Raw genomic sequence first — 16,402 nt, 5'->3', positions numbered from 1 at the left:
AAGTTTCCTTTTTAATATTAAAGTAGATTAGAATAGTCACCTTGATTATTAAAAGTGATTTTTGTAAGTACTATTAAAATAATACATCCTACATTTTATTTGTAGCCTGACTTTTCTTTTTTTATTAACTTCCTGGTGGGCCCACTTGCTTTGTTTTGGTGACAGGAGCAGTACTTCCTCCAGTTCTAGAGGGAACGGGACCCATGGCAAACCAGAGGGTCAGGAGGAATCTCTGGTCCCACAAAGCTCAGAGCCACCTCCAGCAGGAGACAGCGAGACAGGTAAGCTGTGACTGTGCTTTGTCATCACAAACACCGATGTTGGATGCCACCCATTTTTCTCTTCCCTCAATGATGCCCTTTGGTTTCTTGTTTCTAGTCTAGCTATTACTATTGATAAACAGTTAACAGGTTCACCAAGTAGGGACCTTCAGTATTTCCGATGGGGCATCACAGTGCAGCCCAGTTCCCCTCTGTGGACACAATGGACAAGAGACATGGTCATCGCACTGACAATGTGTGCTCTGTCAGTGTCAGTTTGGATCATCTTTGCTGTTTTTATACCGAGCAGTTTTGGAATCCAGAGTACCTGTCCTGATTTTTTTTTCAGAGTATATGTGGTTTATGGAGGAAAAGAAAGGAGGGATACAATCTAAATGGGTTATGAATGAATCTTGTTTCATTTAGGGAATTTTTCAGAACTCTTGCCTAGAATCTTTATATATAACCATTATGTGAAAGCTGGAGTCTAGCAAAGAGCCTGAAACAGTAGATTCTCAATAAATACTTGATAAATGAAGGAATAAGTGAATTCATTTCATAAAAAGTAAATAGATACTTCAGTGTAATAGAGTTTACAAGAATTAAATATGTGTATGGATGGACTTGGAGAAAATTATGCTAAGTGAAATAAGCCAGGTAAAGAAAGACAAACATTGCATGATCTTGCTTATATGTGGAATCTAAAGAACCTAATAAACTGATGAACAGAATAGATTCATTGACATGGAAACATAGATCAGACTGATGAATGTCAGAGGGATGGAGGAGGGCGGGTGGGTGGAGGGGGAGAGAGTAACCAAAGAATTTATATGCACATATGCACAACCCAAGGACGCGGTCAATGGTGGGGAGAGGGACTGGGGAGGGGGATGGGACGGGGTGGAATGGGTCATAGGGGAGAAAAAGGGACACCTGTAATATTTTAAACAGAAAATAAATAAATAAATAAATAAATAAGAAAGAAAGAAAGAAAGAAAGAAAGAAAGAAAGAAAGAAAGAAAGAAAGAAAGAAAGAAAGAAAGAAAGAAAGAAAAAGAGAGAGAGAAAGAAAGAAAGAGAGAAAGAAAGAGTAAGACAACTGTCTGGTTAGTAACGGGAAGCTGATGTCCAGTTAGGAGTAAACAACTGATCCTTCATGGGTCTTGGAGTTAAATCCCAGAATTAAGTGTTTTTAATGGACAAAACAGAATTTAAAGTAGGCTCAACTATACTATTTGTTCATGATAGTTCAGATTATACCAAATGCTTAAGGGACCAAAAAATACGTCGTATTAAGTTTAGATTTTGTGACAGAAACAAGCCAGATCCAGTAATCTCGCCTGTGAGACATCATCTACACCAGAGATTCTCACACAGAGTTAGTTCCCAAAGGTCTGGGGCATCGGGAAGGGGCTATGGGCACAGCTGGGGCCCCCTCCCTGAGGGCGTTTGTATGATTTCCTGTGTGCTTTCTGTATTTGTGTCCTACTGAGGTGAGGTTCAGCTGAGTGTCAAAAGTTTCCATGACCCATAAAGGGTTAAGAGATCTGGGGTATTAAGTTGGTGGTTATTTTTCTAAAAACAGTTTGGATTTAATGATTATTTGGTTCACTTCCCAGAAGCTCCTGAAGAATCCTCAGAGGATGTGACGACGTCCCAGGAAGGTGCATCTGCAGAAAGCACAGTTCAGAACCAAATAGACAGAGGTGAGTTGTCTTCTCTCTAGATAGTTGCTTCATGTGTTAGTCTCTCCAGAGTTAGAGGCCAGTTCCAAATAGATGTGTTGTGGAATTTTCCCCTCTTTTTAGGGAATTAGACTTTAATTCGAAAATGTCTTATGCCAGCTTTGAAGTTAAATAATTAAGGTTGCTGACATGACCACCTATTACTTCTTTATTTTCTGATAGCACAATCAGACAAGTTTACATCTGAGCTGTCAGATTCCAGCTCAGGAGAAAGGAACGACTTCAATCCTGATAGTCCTTGTGGGGTTCCAGACGCCGCCACTTTGTCCGAGAAAGACGGGGAACCAGACACTTCCAATCAAACCAGTGCTGCTGAGAGCACTGCCCATCTCAGCAGCCCCGATCCTGAGCCTCAGGCACAGATGGAAGCTCTTGGGCCTGTGCCTCCTGAGGAAACGTCGACCACAGACTCTGCTCTCCAGGACACTGATGACAGTGACGATGACCCAGTCCTGATCCCAGGTGCTAGGTATCGAGCAGGACCTGGTGACAGGTTGGTAAATTTTTAATTAACATGAACTGTAAGAAGTATAATTCACAAAGCTTTCTTTGAAGTCACATAAAGGAGTCTCTCCATTTTGGACAGTTGCTTCCTCTAAGAGTGTCTTAGTTGTGTAAACTTACAGAGCCTTTCAAACAAGGTCATTTCACACGTTACGTTCTTTGAGCAGAGTCCATGAAGAGAGCATCAAGTCACCCTGCTGCTTCTCCAGCACTGCGGCTGCCCCGCAGCTTACAGATAGGAGGAGGGAGTGTTGGGGACCAGCAGCTTATGTGTGGAGTGGAGTTTATTTAGCCGTCAGAGTGCTCTGTGCACAGCCTGGCCTTTAGCAGGGTTTTGGATATTTTTACTCATCAGTCTTTCTGCTTTTCTATTGACCCTGGGTTAAGGTAGTGTGATAGCAGTTCTCGTTTTGAGAACATTATGTTTTTCTTTGATTTCTACTAAACTTTAGAAACTTAATTTGGAAAATGAAAAATTACACCAGCTAACAAATATTGTAACCACAATAAACAATTGAATTGTTAACATAGGTGCTTTTCCCTATATTTGTACTTGGAGATTAATCATACATCTCCTCACCTGCACACATTAGCCTTCAGCATTCTCACTATATGTTTTAGGCAAATAAAACTTCCCATCCCCAAAGGGAGTCCCTTAGAATATCATTCCCACTTGACGCCTGCACACAAGATTAGCAAGCATAACACATTCTGAAAATCAAATTGATGGTTTCTAAAACTTACATAACAAAAACTATGCTGTATACTCAGGGTAGGTACTAAGCCTTAGTCTGTCCCATGTATTACTTTGTTTCATTCTATAGGACATAGTAGTAAACTTGCTGAAGAGCAACAGAGGAAAATAAAATTCTTACCCTTCAAGAGACTCAGTTTATTGAAGAACAGAGGACAGGATATAAGCCACTTATAAGAACATGGAAAACAAGTTTAATAGATTGTGAAATTAAATACAGTGCTCCGCAGTGACGTGCACACTGACGTGGTACCAAACTGCTGCTAATCGCTGTCTCCCAGCGCCACCAGCTTTTCCTCTGCCATTCCTCAGCTATTTACCAAAACTGTGTAAACGGTGGAAAATCTTCTTTCTGGCTTTCAGCTACGTAATTTCTAAAGCTCCCAGCTTCCGTAGCACCATCTGGATTACATCCCGAGCCACCCGTGTAGGATACACGTTTACCCTTTCTACCCCTTCTCGGGCTCCTCATCCTGAGGCTGCTGCCCGCTTATCTTCTGCACCGGAAAGAGTAGCTGTGTTGACTTTTGTTCTAAAGAAAGTTTAAGACATTTTGCTGCTTAAGAACCTGGAAAGAATCGTTTACCAGCTTGTAAGCAGGCATATGATTTTTGAGCATTTGTTTCCAGAGGGGCAAAGGATCCCAAACCTCTGTTGTAAAAGTCATAGCATTCGGTTCTTAGAGTCTCAGGACACATTTTGCAGATGGATAAAATGGCCAACTAAAGGATGCATGTCTTAAAGAGAAGCCGGTTAAGATTAGCTTGGTTAGGGTAAAGAAATGGCCCGAAAATTTTAAATGGTGAATGTATATACTTAGGTTTGTACTTAAATTTGTATAAAGAATTACATAGTAGATCTCATAATTTTTTTTGCCCCCAATTTAATTTTTTTTAAAATCTTCACTAAAGACATGCTTATTTTATTTATTTATTTATTTATTTATTTATTTATTTATTTATTTAAAGAGATGGGGAACGGGGTGGAGAAAGAATGAAACATCGATGTGAGAGAGAAACCTATCCTCCTGGACACCCCTCGACCAGGGATTGAACCCTCGGCCTTTCTGTGTGAGATGACGCTCCAACCAACTGAGCCACACCAGCCAGAGCCCAAATTTAATTTTTAAAAATGAAACCTAAAATGTTCATAGCCAGGCCATTTTGGACACACATTTAATAAAAATATCAAAGCAGTTGCAATGCAGAGTAATGATTTCTCTTTAAAGATTTGCGTTCTTAAAATTTGGTTAAATAAATATGACCTTGGTTTTCACTTTTGGGCTGAGATTAAGCATGACAAGGAAATGTCTTAGAAAATAAAGGCCTTAACAACTAACATGGCTATTTTAAAATGGAATGCTCATCTCATTAACTGTAGCTAGTTTTGGTGTAAACAGAACTGGACTCTGTATAGCAGAGGTTGTTAGACTTTTTCCTAAAACATCAGAGAGTGAATCTTCTAGGCTTTGCTGGCCAAGAGGCAAAATGGAGGCTGTTATATTGGTACTTACATAGCCATTTAAAATGTCACCATTTACAGATGCGGAAACTTCTTAGCTGTGGGCCATTAAAAACAGCCGGCTGCAGGGTTAGGCCCAATAGCCATAGTTTGCTGCTTTGTAGCCAGTCAGTCTGATAGAGAAACCAGGCTAGAGTCTATGGTAGAACACCTCCACTGGCAGATACCCGAAGTTTAGAACAGTGAAATCTGTGGTCCCCACATATTAGGTCCCCTTGAACTTGGTCTAGGGCAGGAACATAGAACAGTAAATGGAAACTAAAGTGAAGGAAGAAAGAAATATACTTTCTAAGCATGGTATTAAAAAACAATTCATAAAAGTAGTATGTGTATCCCTTAGTGATGTTAGGTACTGGACTTAGACACATGTGCCTTGGAATGGGTAAAAGGCAAGTGGGGGTCTTTATGTGGAGTGTTTTCAAGGTGCCAAACTCATCTTAAAGGGTGGAGGGCCTAGCTAGCAGCTGTTCCTCCTGCAAGCCTGGGAGGTGTTCTGCTCTGAAAACAGACAGCATCTAAGTAAGCATCCAGAAGCAGTCCTCACGTGGTCCCTAATAGATTCTGGTCATAGACTCAAACAGTACGTTAACCCAGCATTGCCTGTTAATGACTTTTAAAAGTATTTATTTGCATAGAAATTTGGTTCCAGTTACCTACTCGGAAGCCAAATTTCTTCACATACTGTAAATTTGCCACCCAACTATTTAGTGGTCATATAATCACTCTTTCAGCATTTCTAGTGATTCAAGTTTATTCTTTATTAATGAAAAATGCAGAGAAAAAAGAGTCACCATAGAGAAGGAACAGGACTCCTGGGCATTATTAGCAGCTGTGTTCTTCGCCTGCTTGTCATCAAGCCTCAGGGCTGATTGGTTTTTCCCAGAGCAGCTCAGCCCTGAGGGTGCCAGGCAGGTGCCCCAGGAGTGGTAGGAAGACCTGAGTCCCTGGAAGGGGTTGTTAGGTTCTAGTCTGTTTAAAAGATAAAAGGGTGAAGTGCAGGGTCTCCTCTGATCTGTCTTTAGTGAGTGTTCCTGTTCCTTCACTTCCACGTAGGTGTTTAGTTGAATGACAGTCTCACACAATCCCCTGAATCGCAAAGGCTTGAAGCAAAGGTGATTTTTAGGTTGAGATGATGGTGATAAAAGTGACCGTGATGCTTTAAATCCCGGGGTCTGTGAGTGACTGGGTTGTGTTCCCTTCACTAGATTTACTGTCGGGAACAGCAGTAGGGGACAGAATGGTGGGGTAATGCAGTGTGCTCCTCCATTCCGTCTTCCTTCCCGTGAACTTGCCAGGTCCCCATTTCCCACCGCTCACCCCTCCCTGTTAACAGCCGACACGCCCTGGAGCGCGCCGAGCTCCTCGTTGCTGAGCGTGGTGAAAGCAGCTGCTTTTCTCGCACTCCCTTCGCCGCACGGCTGCATGGGGACAGCGCAGAGGTCCTGTGCGCAGTGACTGCTCACTTCAGGCATGTCGTGCGATGAAGCGACCTCAGCCCGAAAGGACATACTTTAGGTGTTGGTAACTTGCTTTGAATACGTGGCTGAGGAGTGCAGCTTACGGCGTTTTCGAACCTGCCTGGGTAACAGCAAGCACCTTTCTATTAGTATCTCCTTTTCCTTGAGATCAGGGACTGAAAATGGATTTGAGTCTAATTCTGGGCATAGGTTTAAGATTCTGATTTTTTTAAAAAAAGCTGTATTCTTACAAATAACTGAATAACTTAATAAGGCCACACATCAAGGTGATGCAGGGCTCTCAAACACTTTTGTGCTCTTGTGTGAAGACTAACACCGGGTCCATTTTTAAATATGACATTAAAGTGAACCTCAGTCCCATCACTTATCTACACAAAACCCGGTATACTGACAAAATCAGCCTGGTACCTCGTCCTGGTGGCACACGCCTGTTATTTACCATTAGTTTCTGAAACAAAATGGAATAGAATATAAGACACAGTATACAGCAGCAGTCAGGAAGCAGCAATGGTGGTGGTCCCCGGGGGGACACAGAATGACAAAGCAAGCCAGAAACTAGTTGATGTATAAAAATCCCTTGTTGGGCCCATTCCCATGTAAACATCTCAGAATTGTTTTTGCTGTTGTGCTGGTGTTTCTAGGCTGTTTTTACATTAAGATATGCTGGAAGTAACTTTTAGCAAATTAGTCTATTGCCAGTTATCACTTTCTAGTTAAATGACAGTAAAATGGAATTTGTTTCAGGGCTTTTTGATTTTCTGTTTCATACCTTTTATCCAAAACACTCAAAGCCAGTTTCTGCTCTTACAATGAAGACTGCAACTAAAAAATACCATGTTGCTTTAAATGAGTCACATTTGCCTGTTGGGGTGGAGATTATTATGGAGGTTTCTGGGAATAGGGCAGTCTCTTCCGCCCTTGCTCCTTGTGCCCGTTTCTGTCTTCCACTCATTTTCTGCCTTTTGTGATTTTAACTCAGAATTTTATATGTCTCCTTTCTTGGCATATCAATTATACTTTTTTTTTAATTTCTTTTAGTGGCTGCCCAAGAGTTTAATTCTGAAATTTTCCATGCTTATTAATGGAAATGAATTCATTGTGAATTTTAAATCATGTTCCAAATTAGTATAACCAGTCATAAAAGAATTGATAACTAATATTCTCAAAAACAACTTTGCACATAGTAGGCTTTTAAGGAATATTTAAAGTGTTCTTCATATGTATGTATGTGTTCAGTGGAAAGTTACAGTGAAAGAGTAGCTCTCTTTTTTTATATATAGAACCACTTTAAACTCCCACCAACAGTGCCCATTTTCTTGTACTTTTGCCACTGACAGATGTGAAAGTCTTTTTAATCTACTAGACATACAGAGAGATCAGTTTGTTTTATCTTTATCTCATTATTAGTAAGGCTGAGCATCTTTTTATATATTTATTAACCATTCATCTCTTCTGTAATTTTCCTACTCTTGTCCTTTGCCTGTTTTTCTGTTATAATCTTTTTTTTTACTGACTTACAGACTTTTTATATATTTTGAATATTTGGTCTATTATTTGTTGAAATACAATGTTTTAAATAACACATTCAGACTAACAGCCTTATTAAGTAGCATCATGTGTCAGGACAGGTTTCTTTCTAATCAGTAAATGAGCCTTAGGAGCCCATTCTTCACTCTCCAGCTCTGTCAGCAGCTGAGTTCTTAGGAGAGTCAAGTCTACCTCAGTCGCCCCACTTTTGCCCCCTGTGGAGTCCACATAGAATAGATGCTCTGGGAAGTCTTTTTGTTATTGCACTTATGTCAATATTTATTGTCTTTTTCTTGACGACTCTGTTCTTTGCTGGGGACACCTTTAAACAAAATCTCAAAACATAAGTTTATCTTTTGCTGTTACATGTTACCCTTAGTTCCCTTTGGTTCCTCTTTATTCCTTTACATTCCTTAATGCGGAGAGAAGGAGAAATAACATGGACTAGGACTTGTTTTATTTGTGGTAAACTGCACATGAATTTGTCTGCATTATGTTTTTATGAAACAGCCCTTTAAACCCGTGTGTCGCATGCTACTGCCCTGGCTTGGCGAGGACCGCGTCTTTAAGTTATCTTGTCACTAAACACCTTGTGCTAGTAACTCAGCCAGTCTCGTGGAGTCTCACTGTCGTGACTGCCTTTTGATGCTGTCAGTGGGGGTGCGTCCCTAAGATCGTGTTTAGTCTAAGTATTTTCTAGACTTACTGATTTTAACGGGCATAATTTCATTCCTTGTGGCCCATGAGTGTGTGTACTTATCTGTTCTGTTCCTTTCATGTGACCCGTAGGCGCTCTGCTGTCGCCCGCATTCAGGAGTTCTTCCGGCGAAGGAAGGAACGGAAGGAGATGGAAGAACTGGACACTTTGAACATCAGAAGGCCGCTAGTGAAGATGGTTTATAAGGGCCATCGCAACTCCAGGACAATGGTACACGGGCTCTTAGCATTCTTTGCAGAAAGTGCACTTTCATAATATGAATGTTTTTGCATAACGATTATTCTCCCATATGACCAGTGTGGCTCCAGGATGACCTTCCACCTTCACGATTCTCCCCAGACCCAAACGTGGTTCTTCTAGTCCTGTGATGTATCATGAAAGACCATAATTTTTTACAAGAAAACTACTCTACCCAGGAGCTATTGTTTGTAGAGTTTTTAAAATTTTAACTTGTACAAGTAACCATTGCTTCTTGTTTTCTCTCTCAGACTTGCTGTGTACCTTCCTAATAGGTCATTTTTGGAGAGAAGGGTTTGAATATATGAAACCCAGATTCATTGCAAAATACAGTCAGGTTGTTTTCATCATCACTTTGTTAAGATTGACAAGCAGAGATTTGTTTTAGTCACTTTGCTCCCGACTTCAGTTTCCTCATCTGTGAAATGAACAGAATAGACCTGATGATCTCTAACATCCTTTCCAGTTTTTACTATCCACAAGTCTGCCCCCAGTATAGACTACGTCAGTTACTTACTAAGGGAATCCTGGGAGACGGCTAGTGTGTCATAACTGTGACTGAACCACTTATATCTAGAAAGTGCTGTTCTCACATTCATTGAGTTCTCAAAATGTATCTGCACAATCCGTTTTAATCTGCTTTCTTACTTTAGGGAAACAAACTTTCTATAGGAATCATTGGTAGTAACAATTTAATCATTTGAAAAAGTACTATTATTAATAGAAGTAAACAATTTACATTTCTTGCATTTGGCTAGTTAAAATTTTGGAGGAAGCCCTGGCAGGTGTGGCTCAGTGGTTAGAGTGTCAGCCTGCACCCCAAAGGGTTGAGGGTTCAATTCCCAGTCAAGGGCATGTACCTCGGTCGCAGGTTCCCTCCCCGCCCTCAGTCGAGTGTGGGAGGCAACCAATTGATGTGTCTCTCTCACGTCGGTGCTTCTCTCTCTTTCTTCCCTCCTCCCTCCCTTCCTCCTCTTCTCTCTGAAAAGCAATGAAAAAATATCCTCAGGTGAGAATTAACAACAACAAAATTTTTTTTTTAGGAAAATAATTAAGGGCTGGAATGAGAAAAAAAGATAAGTAAATAAAATAATAGCTCCAAGTAAGAACAAAACTGGCTCCCCTCTTTTGCTTTCCCCAAAAGAGCAAAGTGGCAGCTGCAGATAAAATGACTAGAAAATCCAGATCTGAAGCACAAAGATTTTGATGGTTCATTTGTATACATCCATTGAAAAAAATGTCATCATAACCTCTCCAATCGGTCATATTCCTTTGTCTCATTGCTCCATAAAAGTAAATGTGTTTATATCTTTTCTTAATTATGAGAGCTTCAGATAGTAAGAAAAAGATTGATACATTTTTTCCAAAACCCAGAAATTTCATTCATTCACTTAGCTCTTAATTCAGTACCTACTATATGCTGAGAACCATTTCAGGCACTATAGACACAGTGTTGAACAAACCAAAATCCCAGTCCTCGTGGGGGACTTTTCATTCCTGATGGCCGTGTTCCCCCTGCTGATGAATCTCTGTCATGATTTGAAGGTAGCAGAGGACAAGGAGCTCTTCAATTTGTAGTTTATGTTCTAAGCCAATTATTTTTTATTTTCTTTTATATTTTAAAATATTTTTATTTCAGAGAGAGGAAGGGAGAGAGAGAGAAACATCAATGATGAGAGTCATTGATCGGCTTGCTGCCTCCTGCATGGCCCCTGCTGGGGATCAAGCCCGAAACTTGGGCATGTGCCCTGACCGGGAATCGAACCGTGATCTCCTGGGTCACAGGTCGATGCTCAACCGCTGAGCCATGCCAGCTGGGCGCCAATTAATTTTTTAACTTGAGAAGAGAATGTCTTTATTTTAATAACTTTGATTTGAATTTTCTTGTAATTTCCCTTTTTTAAATCCTTAGATAAAAGAAGCCAATTTCTGGGGTGCTAACTTTGTGATGAGTGGTTCTGACTGTGGCCATATCTTCATCTGGGATCGTCACACCGCTGAGCACTTAATGCTTCTGGAAGCTGACAATCACGTGGTGAACTGCCTGCAGCCACATCCATTTGACCCAAGTAAGAGGACCTTGCGTAAGGCAAGGGCTAGAAATCATTAGTGTGGCTCATCAGCCCCAGTGGTGTTCTAGTTAATATAAGAATGATCCAAATTATCTGTAGGCAGCCACGGGAGTCAGTTCTAGCTCTGCATGGGTTTAAAACTAAAACACACTTATAACCTGCTTTGGGCAGAAAGTATGGTGAAGTAGATTAAAGAGTGTGTTCTCCTAATATTTCTTCTAAGCTGTATTAGCTGTAAGAGGTTCGGCAGATTGAACTTCTCACTACTTATCCAAATTGCACCTCCAAAGGCTCCCTGGCGGGTTCTTGCCTTCCACTGGGAATTGCCCATGTTTCTCATAAAAGAGCAGCGAATACAAAAGAAATGTGTGTCATTCAAGATGGTCTTAAAATCATATTCTAGAGTCACTTTTAGGAAATCTTCAAAATAATATTCTCAGTTAACAAATGTATCAAGTTTCTATCGCAGCCCACTTTTGCTGTGCATGTACACACAGGAAGTCCTCGCTGAGCGTCATAGATAGGGTCTGCGACTTCTAAGTGAAACGTGACAAAACCAGTTTTACCATAAGCTGATTGTTATAAACAAGAGTTAAGTTCCTTCAGCATCTCGTCAATGTTACAGTGAAATGATGTTAAAGGAAAGGACTTCATTCGAGGCCCTGCTGTATATGTATCTACCTCTGTACCTGTCTGCATATACTGTCTATGGATACACACACACATACATAGGTCTGCATCTCTTGAGGAAATGGCATGTGTTCTGAGTTTATGTTAATATGTACTTTGTATTTCTAGTTCTGGCCTCATCTGGCATAGATTATGACATCAAGATCTGGTCGCCACTGGAAGAGTCAAGGATTTTTAACCGAAAACTTGCTGATGAAGTAAGATGTTTATTATACTTGCTAGACAATAGTTTACTTTGTTCCTGAAACGCTTTCTCAAGAAATGTCAAAGCAACTCATTATTAGTTGGTAACATAAAACAAGTTAATGCAGGTAAGGAGGTCAGTTTTAAGAAAAAGAAAAATAAAGGTGAAAACCTGCCTGTAATACTAGAGGTAAACATTGAACTAGTATTTTACTAATTAGAAGACTGAGTATTAGTAATAGCAGATTGTTTTGTAGTTTAAGAAAAATAGGTTGACTGTTTGTGCTTACTGCAGTAAACCCTAAAAAAAACACTGTTCTTTTGAGAAAATAGTTTTACTGCAGCTGTCTTCCATCATCATAGCCAAGTAGGTAGCAGAACAAACGGTGAGAATCTTTTCCTTTATTCTGTCTTAAGGTTTCCTCTGCTTCTTGTTAAATCAGTAGTTTTCCAACTGAGTTCTGTGAAGGGCTAGGTTTTTTATAGAATTAGGATAAGAAAGCTGATATCTATGCCTTTCCTTCCCAGCTTCAACCAGGGTTTTCATTTGTGGGTTTCTGTAGAAGATTTCTTATAATAAGTAGGGTCTGTTGCATTAATCAGCTACTAATTGCTGAGCTCCTCTGAGTAGGCGAGTGCAGCTCGGGTTGCTGTTCCTCCCTCTAAATGAGTAGATAAGTCAGGGTCAGGGTCTGTTGCTAGAAGTGTTGTAAGTGGGTAAGGCAGCCCTTTGGAGCAAGGCTGACAGCTCAGCACAGTTCCCATGTGTGCCACCACTCATCTCATAGACATTTGTACAGCACCTGGTGTATGTTGGCCCAGTGCTGAGGTGACAGAGATAAACCCTGCACTCAGAGCCTGGGGACAGACAGACATATAAACAGACAGCCAGAACGTAGTGTGGTCAGTATCTGAGGTGTAGAAAGGACAGCTGTGCTTGTGAATGGAGTCGATGGGGTGGGGGCGTCTTCACCGAGGACATAGAAGTCCCAGGACTGCGTTCCCCAGGCAGACAAGGAGCAAAGGAGCGCTGGAGACACAAGGGTCAGCATGTTCCAAGTGGTTAGAAGGTAAAGGCAACATCCCTGTGCAGAACCTACAACGTGTGGGAAAGTCGCTCAGTCAGACTGGAAACTGGGGCAGGACTGTAAAGGGCCCTGTGGGGACCCCAGTAGCTGAAAGTGTGCTCGTTTCACTGGGGACTGTTGGCCAGGTGGCATCTTTCTCTTCCTCTCGGCCTGCCTTCCCCACGCTCTCTGCCTTTCCTCTCCCTTCTTTCCCTGCCCATGACTATATATTGGATGCCTCGGAGTCACGGGTGTTCATTTAGTCCTGTTCTTGGTACTTCAGACACAGGTCGTTGGTAACTCTTGTCCAAAGGGTCCTTTTCAAGATTACTTTGCCTCAGTGAATGTAACAACCTTTCAAAGGATCTAAGTGGCCCAGGACAGTAATTTAACACTACTGTGTCCCAAAGGTATCGGTTCTGCGCTCTGGGAAAACAATGAGCAGCACAAAGTAGACTGGAAACAAATTACTAGTAAAGATCATTGGATTCTTGGATGTTTTAGTAGCCAGAGTCGACCTTTGTCTTCCTGCCAACAGTATGAGGCCTATTTTCTGATCTTACTCCTCACTTGCAAGTCAGAGTAACTGTTTGGCCTTGAGAAGCTTTAACGGGGAAACATAGAGAGCAGGCATGTAGGACGAAGCTCCTGCTCTTCTTACCGGTCTCCTAATCTTCAGGGGAAGGGACGGTTACTCCAGGGTGTCTGACGTGGTGGTTTAACTTGCCCCCAGGTTATAACTCGGAATGAGCTCATGCTGGAGGAGACAAGGAACACCATCACGGTGCCCGCCTCCTTCATGCTGAGGATGCTCGCCTCCCTGAACCACATCCGAGCCGGTGAGCACTGTCAGCGCTCTGTTCCAATTACGATTATGTTTGGGAAACGTGGTATTATTTCACATCTGCTTTACAGGGATTTACATAATTCCCTTATGTCATGAAATGAAGGCAGCTCATTGGCACAGTAACTTATTTCCTCATGAACCTGATTTATTGAAAAGCATCACAATAAAAGACAGAGTCCCCTGAAAACCTTTACCTGCTCTGCTTCTCTCCTCTGAGGGGAGGCTCCTACCATAAACCTTAGGCTGTGTCATCATGAATGCCCTTCAGTGGTCCATTTGCTCATAGTCGGGCAGAGCACAGACGAAAGAAAGGTAACATGCTAGGAAGGCTAAAACAGGTACCGCTCTGTTTTCTTCAACATTGTTTTGTCTTAAATGATAAGCTGAGGCTCAGTGCCACAGATAACACAAACTGCATATATTATAACTGCTATTCAAGAAGGAATTCAATAATCTGTGTTCATAACAGTGAGTTCCAGTATCCATTATAAACAACTTTTTCAAGCAAGTGTTCATCACTGATCACTGATTTCATGAATTAACTGTCTTCATACCTGAGTGTTGTCTATCAGTTACTGATAATAAGGATGGTTTACAGAGTACCTGTCATGGCCCAGGCACGAGATGAGCCCCTTCACAGCCCCTCATTGAGCTCCAGCCCTTCTCAGCAGGGGTTTTGTGTAGTAACTTAACCCAGGCCCCACCACTGATAGGTACATGGAAAAGCCATTTGTAGGGTTTTAAAAAAATTTTTATGTTTAGAATTACATGGATTTTCAAAGTTAATAGTGCTGTTTCCTTTATTTTTTTTAAATTTCCCTGTAAGGCAAAAAATAGCTATGTACACACAGTGGTGACCTGAATTTTAAATGATGTGTTGAGTCATATATATTTTAAACAGTTTTAAATAAAAGGCATTGAAGGTTATCTTAATCGTAACCCTAAGAGTGTTTCTTTTTACGAGTCTCCTGTCTGCTTTGCAGACCGGCTGGAAGGGGACCGATCGGAAGGCTCTGGCCAGGAGAACGACACCGAGGATGAAGAATAAGCTGCCACGCGGCCGCACCGAGGAGGCTTTGAAACTTTTATCAGACATTTATTATATTTTTTTCTTTACAGAGCTTCAGTGCAATTTTAAGGTTATGGTTTTTGGAGTTTTCCCTCCTGCGGGGATGACCTGGCATTGGTGTGGAGTGACTGTGTGCATGAACTTGGAAGAGTGAGTGAAACAAAACTAGCAGAATGTTTTAAACTCTAGTTGCCATGTCTGAGGAGTGCTAGCAGCGAAAGTGCAATACCCCCAGCCCCAGACGGGGAGCTCGGATCAGCGCTGAAGAGCAGTCTCATGTTAGCAACAATGTTGGTTCAAATAAATTTCTACACTTGCCATTTGCATGTTTGTTGCTTTCTAATTAAAGAAGCTGGTTGTTGTAAGATCTCCTGAACTTGACGTTGTATTTAATACCTTGTTAGCCTCGCCCATGTTTTCCAGTCTTTCCTATAACAAGACTGTTCCTCTATTCTCTGGTTTTAATCTTTTCTGTTTTGACTTATGTGTGATAGAATCACATTGAAGAGCCTTTTTCATGTCTCATTCCAAAGTACTTCATCTTCACCACCAAATATCAATGATTAGTAGGACCTTGTTACCCACGGGCAGGAGTCAGGCTTCCCGCAGAGATCAGTGTCCTGGGGCTCACGTGTTTGCAGGAGCACAGGCTAGTTCTGGGAGCCCTGGCTTCCAGTCTTCCTGGCTGCAACTAGATTTCAACTGGAAGCCATGACCTTCCTGGCCTCCCTTAGCTCTAGTGTTTACCTCCACTCCAGCCATCTGCACCCCGGCCTGTATCTCACAGGTTATGACCTGAATCTGCTCCTACAGACCTAACTCTGTCACCTTCCCTGCCCGCTCTTAAATTGGCCTCCTTTTCTCTCTGGCTGGGCCATGAAGGCTCATACGTGTGGCCACGCAGAGCATCCCTCTCTGGTGTGGAAACCAGGGTTGCTCCTCCCGAGGTGGCTGCACATCCAGGGGCCCCTGCTGCTGGGTGCCAGGTTGGCTTTGTGGAGCAGGGTAAATCACCCTTCAGTTGGCTCAGTAACTTCAGTTGGACTCGCACCTGGCTCCTGCCCTGGATGGGGCACACATGTCTGCACATCAGAGAATGTGGTAAGTGGCAAAGGGAAGGAATTAGAGCTTTAGTCAAACAGGGCAACTGTCTTAGCTAAAGATGACTTCAGAAAGTGCAAGGGTCTGTTTCTGGTTCCTGATTAGTTATGTGACTTGCTGGAGTTACCTGACTTGTTGGGCTCCAGTTCTGTCTCCTGTGAAGTGGAGGTGATCAGATTTGCAGCGCCTGTGTCCCAGGGGCTAAGCAAGGGGACACACCACCATGGAGGGTGAGGGGCTTCACAGTGACGAAAATGCTGCTCTCAGCACATACTGGGACATCATTGCTTTCACTGAAATGGAGCAGTTACAGGGATGCTTAGGGAGGTGTTGGAAAGCCGACAGGACAGAGGCTTCTACTAGAGGACTCTGTGAGGTCAGGAGTAACTCGCAGGAAAAGCAGCCAAAAATCAAAATGGTATGTGTGCCCTCTGGTGCAGGACGGGACAGGGAGGAGGGGGGAGAGGCATATGGGATCTGACCTTTCTGCTCAGTTTTGCTAGGAACCCAAAACTGCTCTAAAGCTTTTTTTTTTTTTAAATGGTATTTGTCAAAGGAATTAGGTCACCTACTTTCAGCAGTTTTGCAGTTTGGTGGTACATGTTACACAGGAGCAGGGTGAACAGGTC

General features: G+C 42.0%; 1 protein-coding gene across 10 annotated transcripts in view; it reads left to right on the top strand.

The window, feature by feature from the left end:
* Positions 1–15,039, top strand: part of DCAF6 (DDB1 and CUL4 associated factor 6) — a 72,927-nt gene extending 57,888 nt beyond the window's left edge. For 6 of the 10 annotated variants that reach the window (XM_081122306.1, XM_081122303.1, XM_081122300.1 and 3 more), the window contains 8 exons: positions 166–281; positions 1,880–1,966; positions 2,168–2,498; positions 8,579–8,717; positions 10,657–10,813; positions 11,615–11,703; positions 13,490–13,595; positions 14,587–15,039. In XM_081122306.1, coding sequence (XP_080978432.1) covers positions 166–281; positions 1,880–1,966; positions 2,168–2,498; positions 8,579–8,717; positions 10,657–10,813; positions 11,615–11,703; positions 13,490–13,595; positions 14,587–14,651 — 1,090 coding nt within the window. In that variant the 3' untranslated portion in view covers positions 14,652–15,039. The remainder of the gene's footprint in view (positions 1–165; positions 282–1,879; positions 1,967–2,167; positions 2,499–8,578; positions 8,718–10,656; positions 10,814–11,614; positions 11,704–13,489; positions 13,596–14,586) is intronic. The other 4 variants (XM_081122298.1, XM_081122305.1, XM_081122302.1 and 1 more) reach the window with 1 other exon arrangement.
* The last annotated feature ends 1,363 nt before the right edge of the window (positions 15,040–16,402 follow it).

Source organism: Miniopterus schreibersii, assembly GCF_964146895.1.
Source record: "Miniopterus schreibersii genome assembly, chromosome: 19".
NCBI classification, from domain to species: domain Eukaryota; kingdom Metazoa; phylum Chordata; class Mammalia; order Chiroptera; family Miniopteridae; genus Miniopterus; species Miniopterus schreibersii.
The sequence above is the reverse complement of the archived record's forward strand: the minus strand, read 5'-3'. Positions and strand labels throughout refer to the sequence as shown.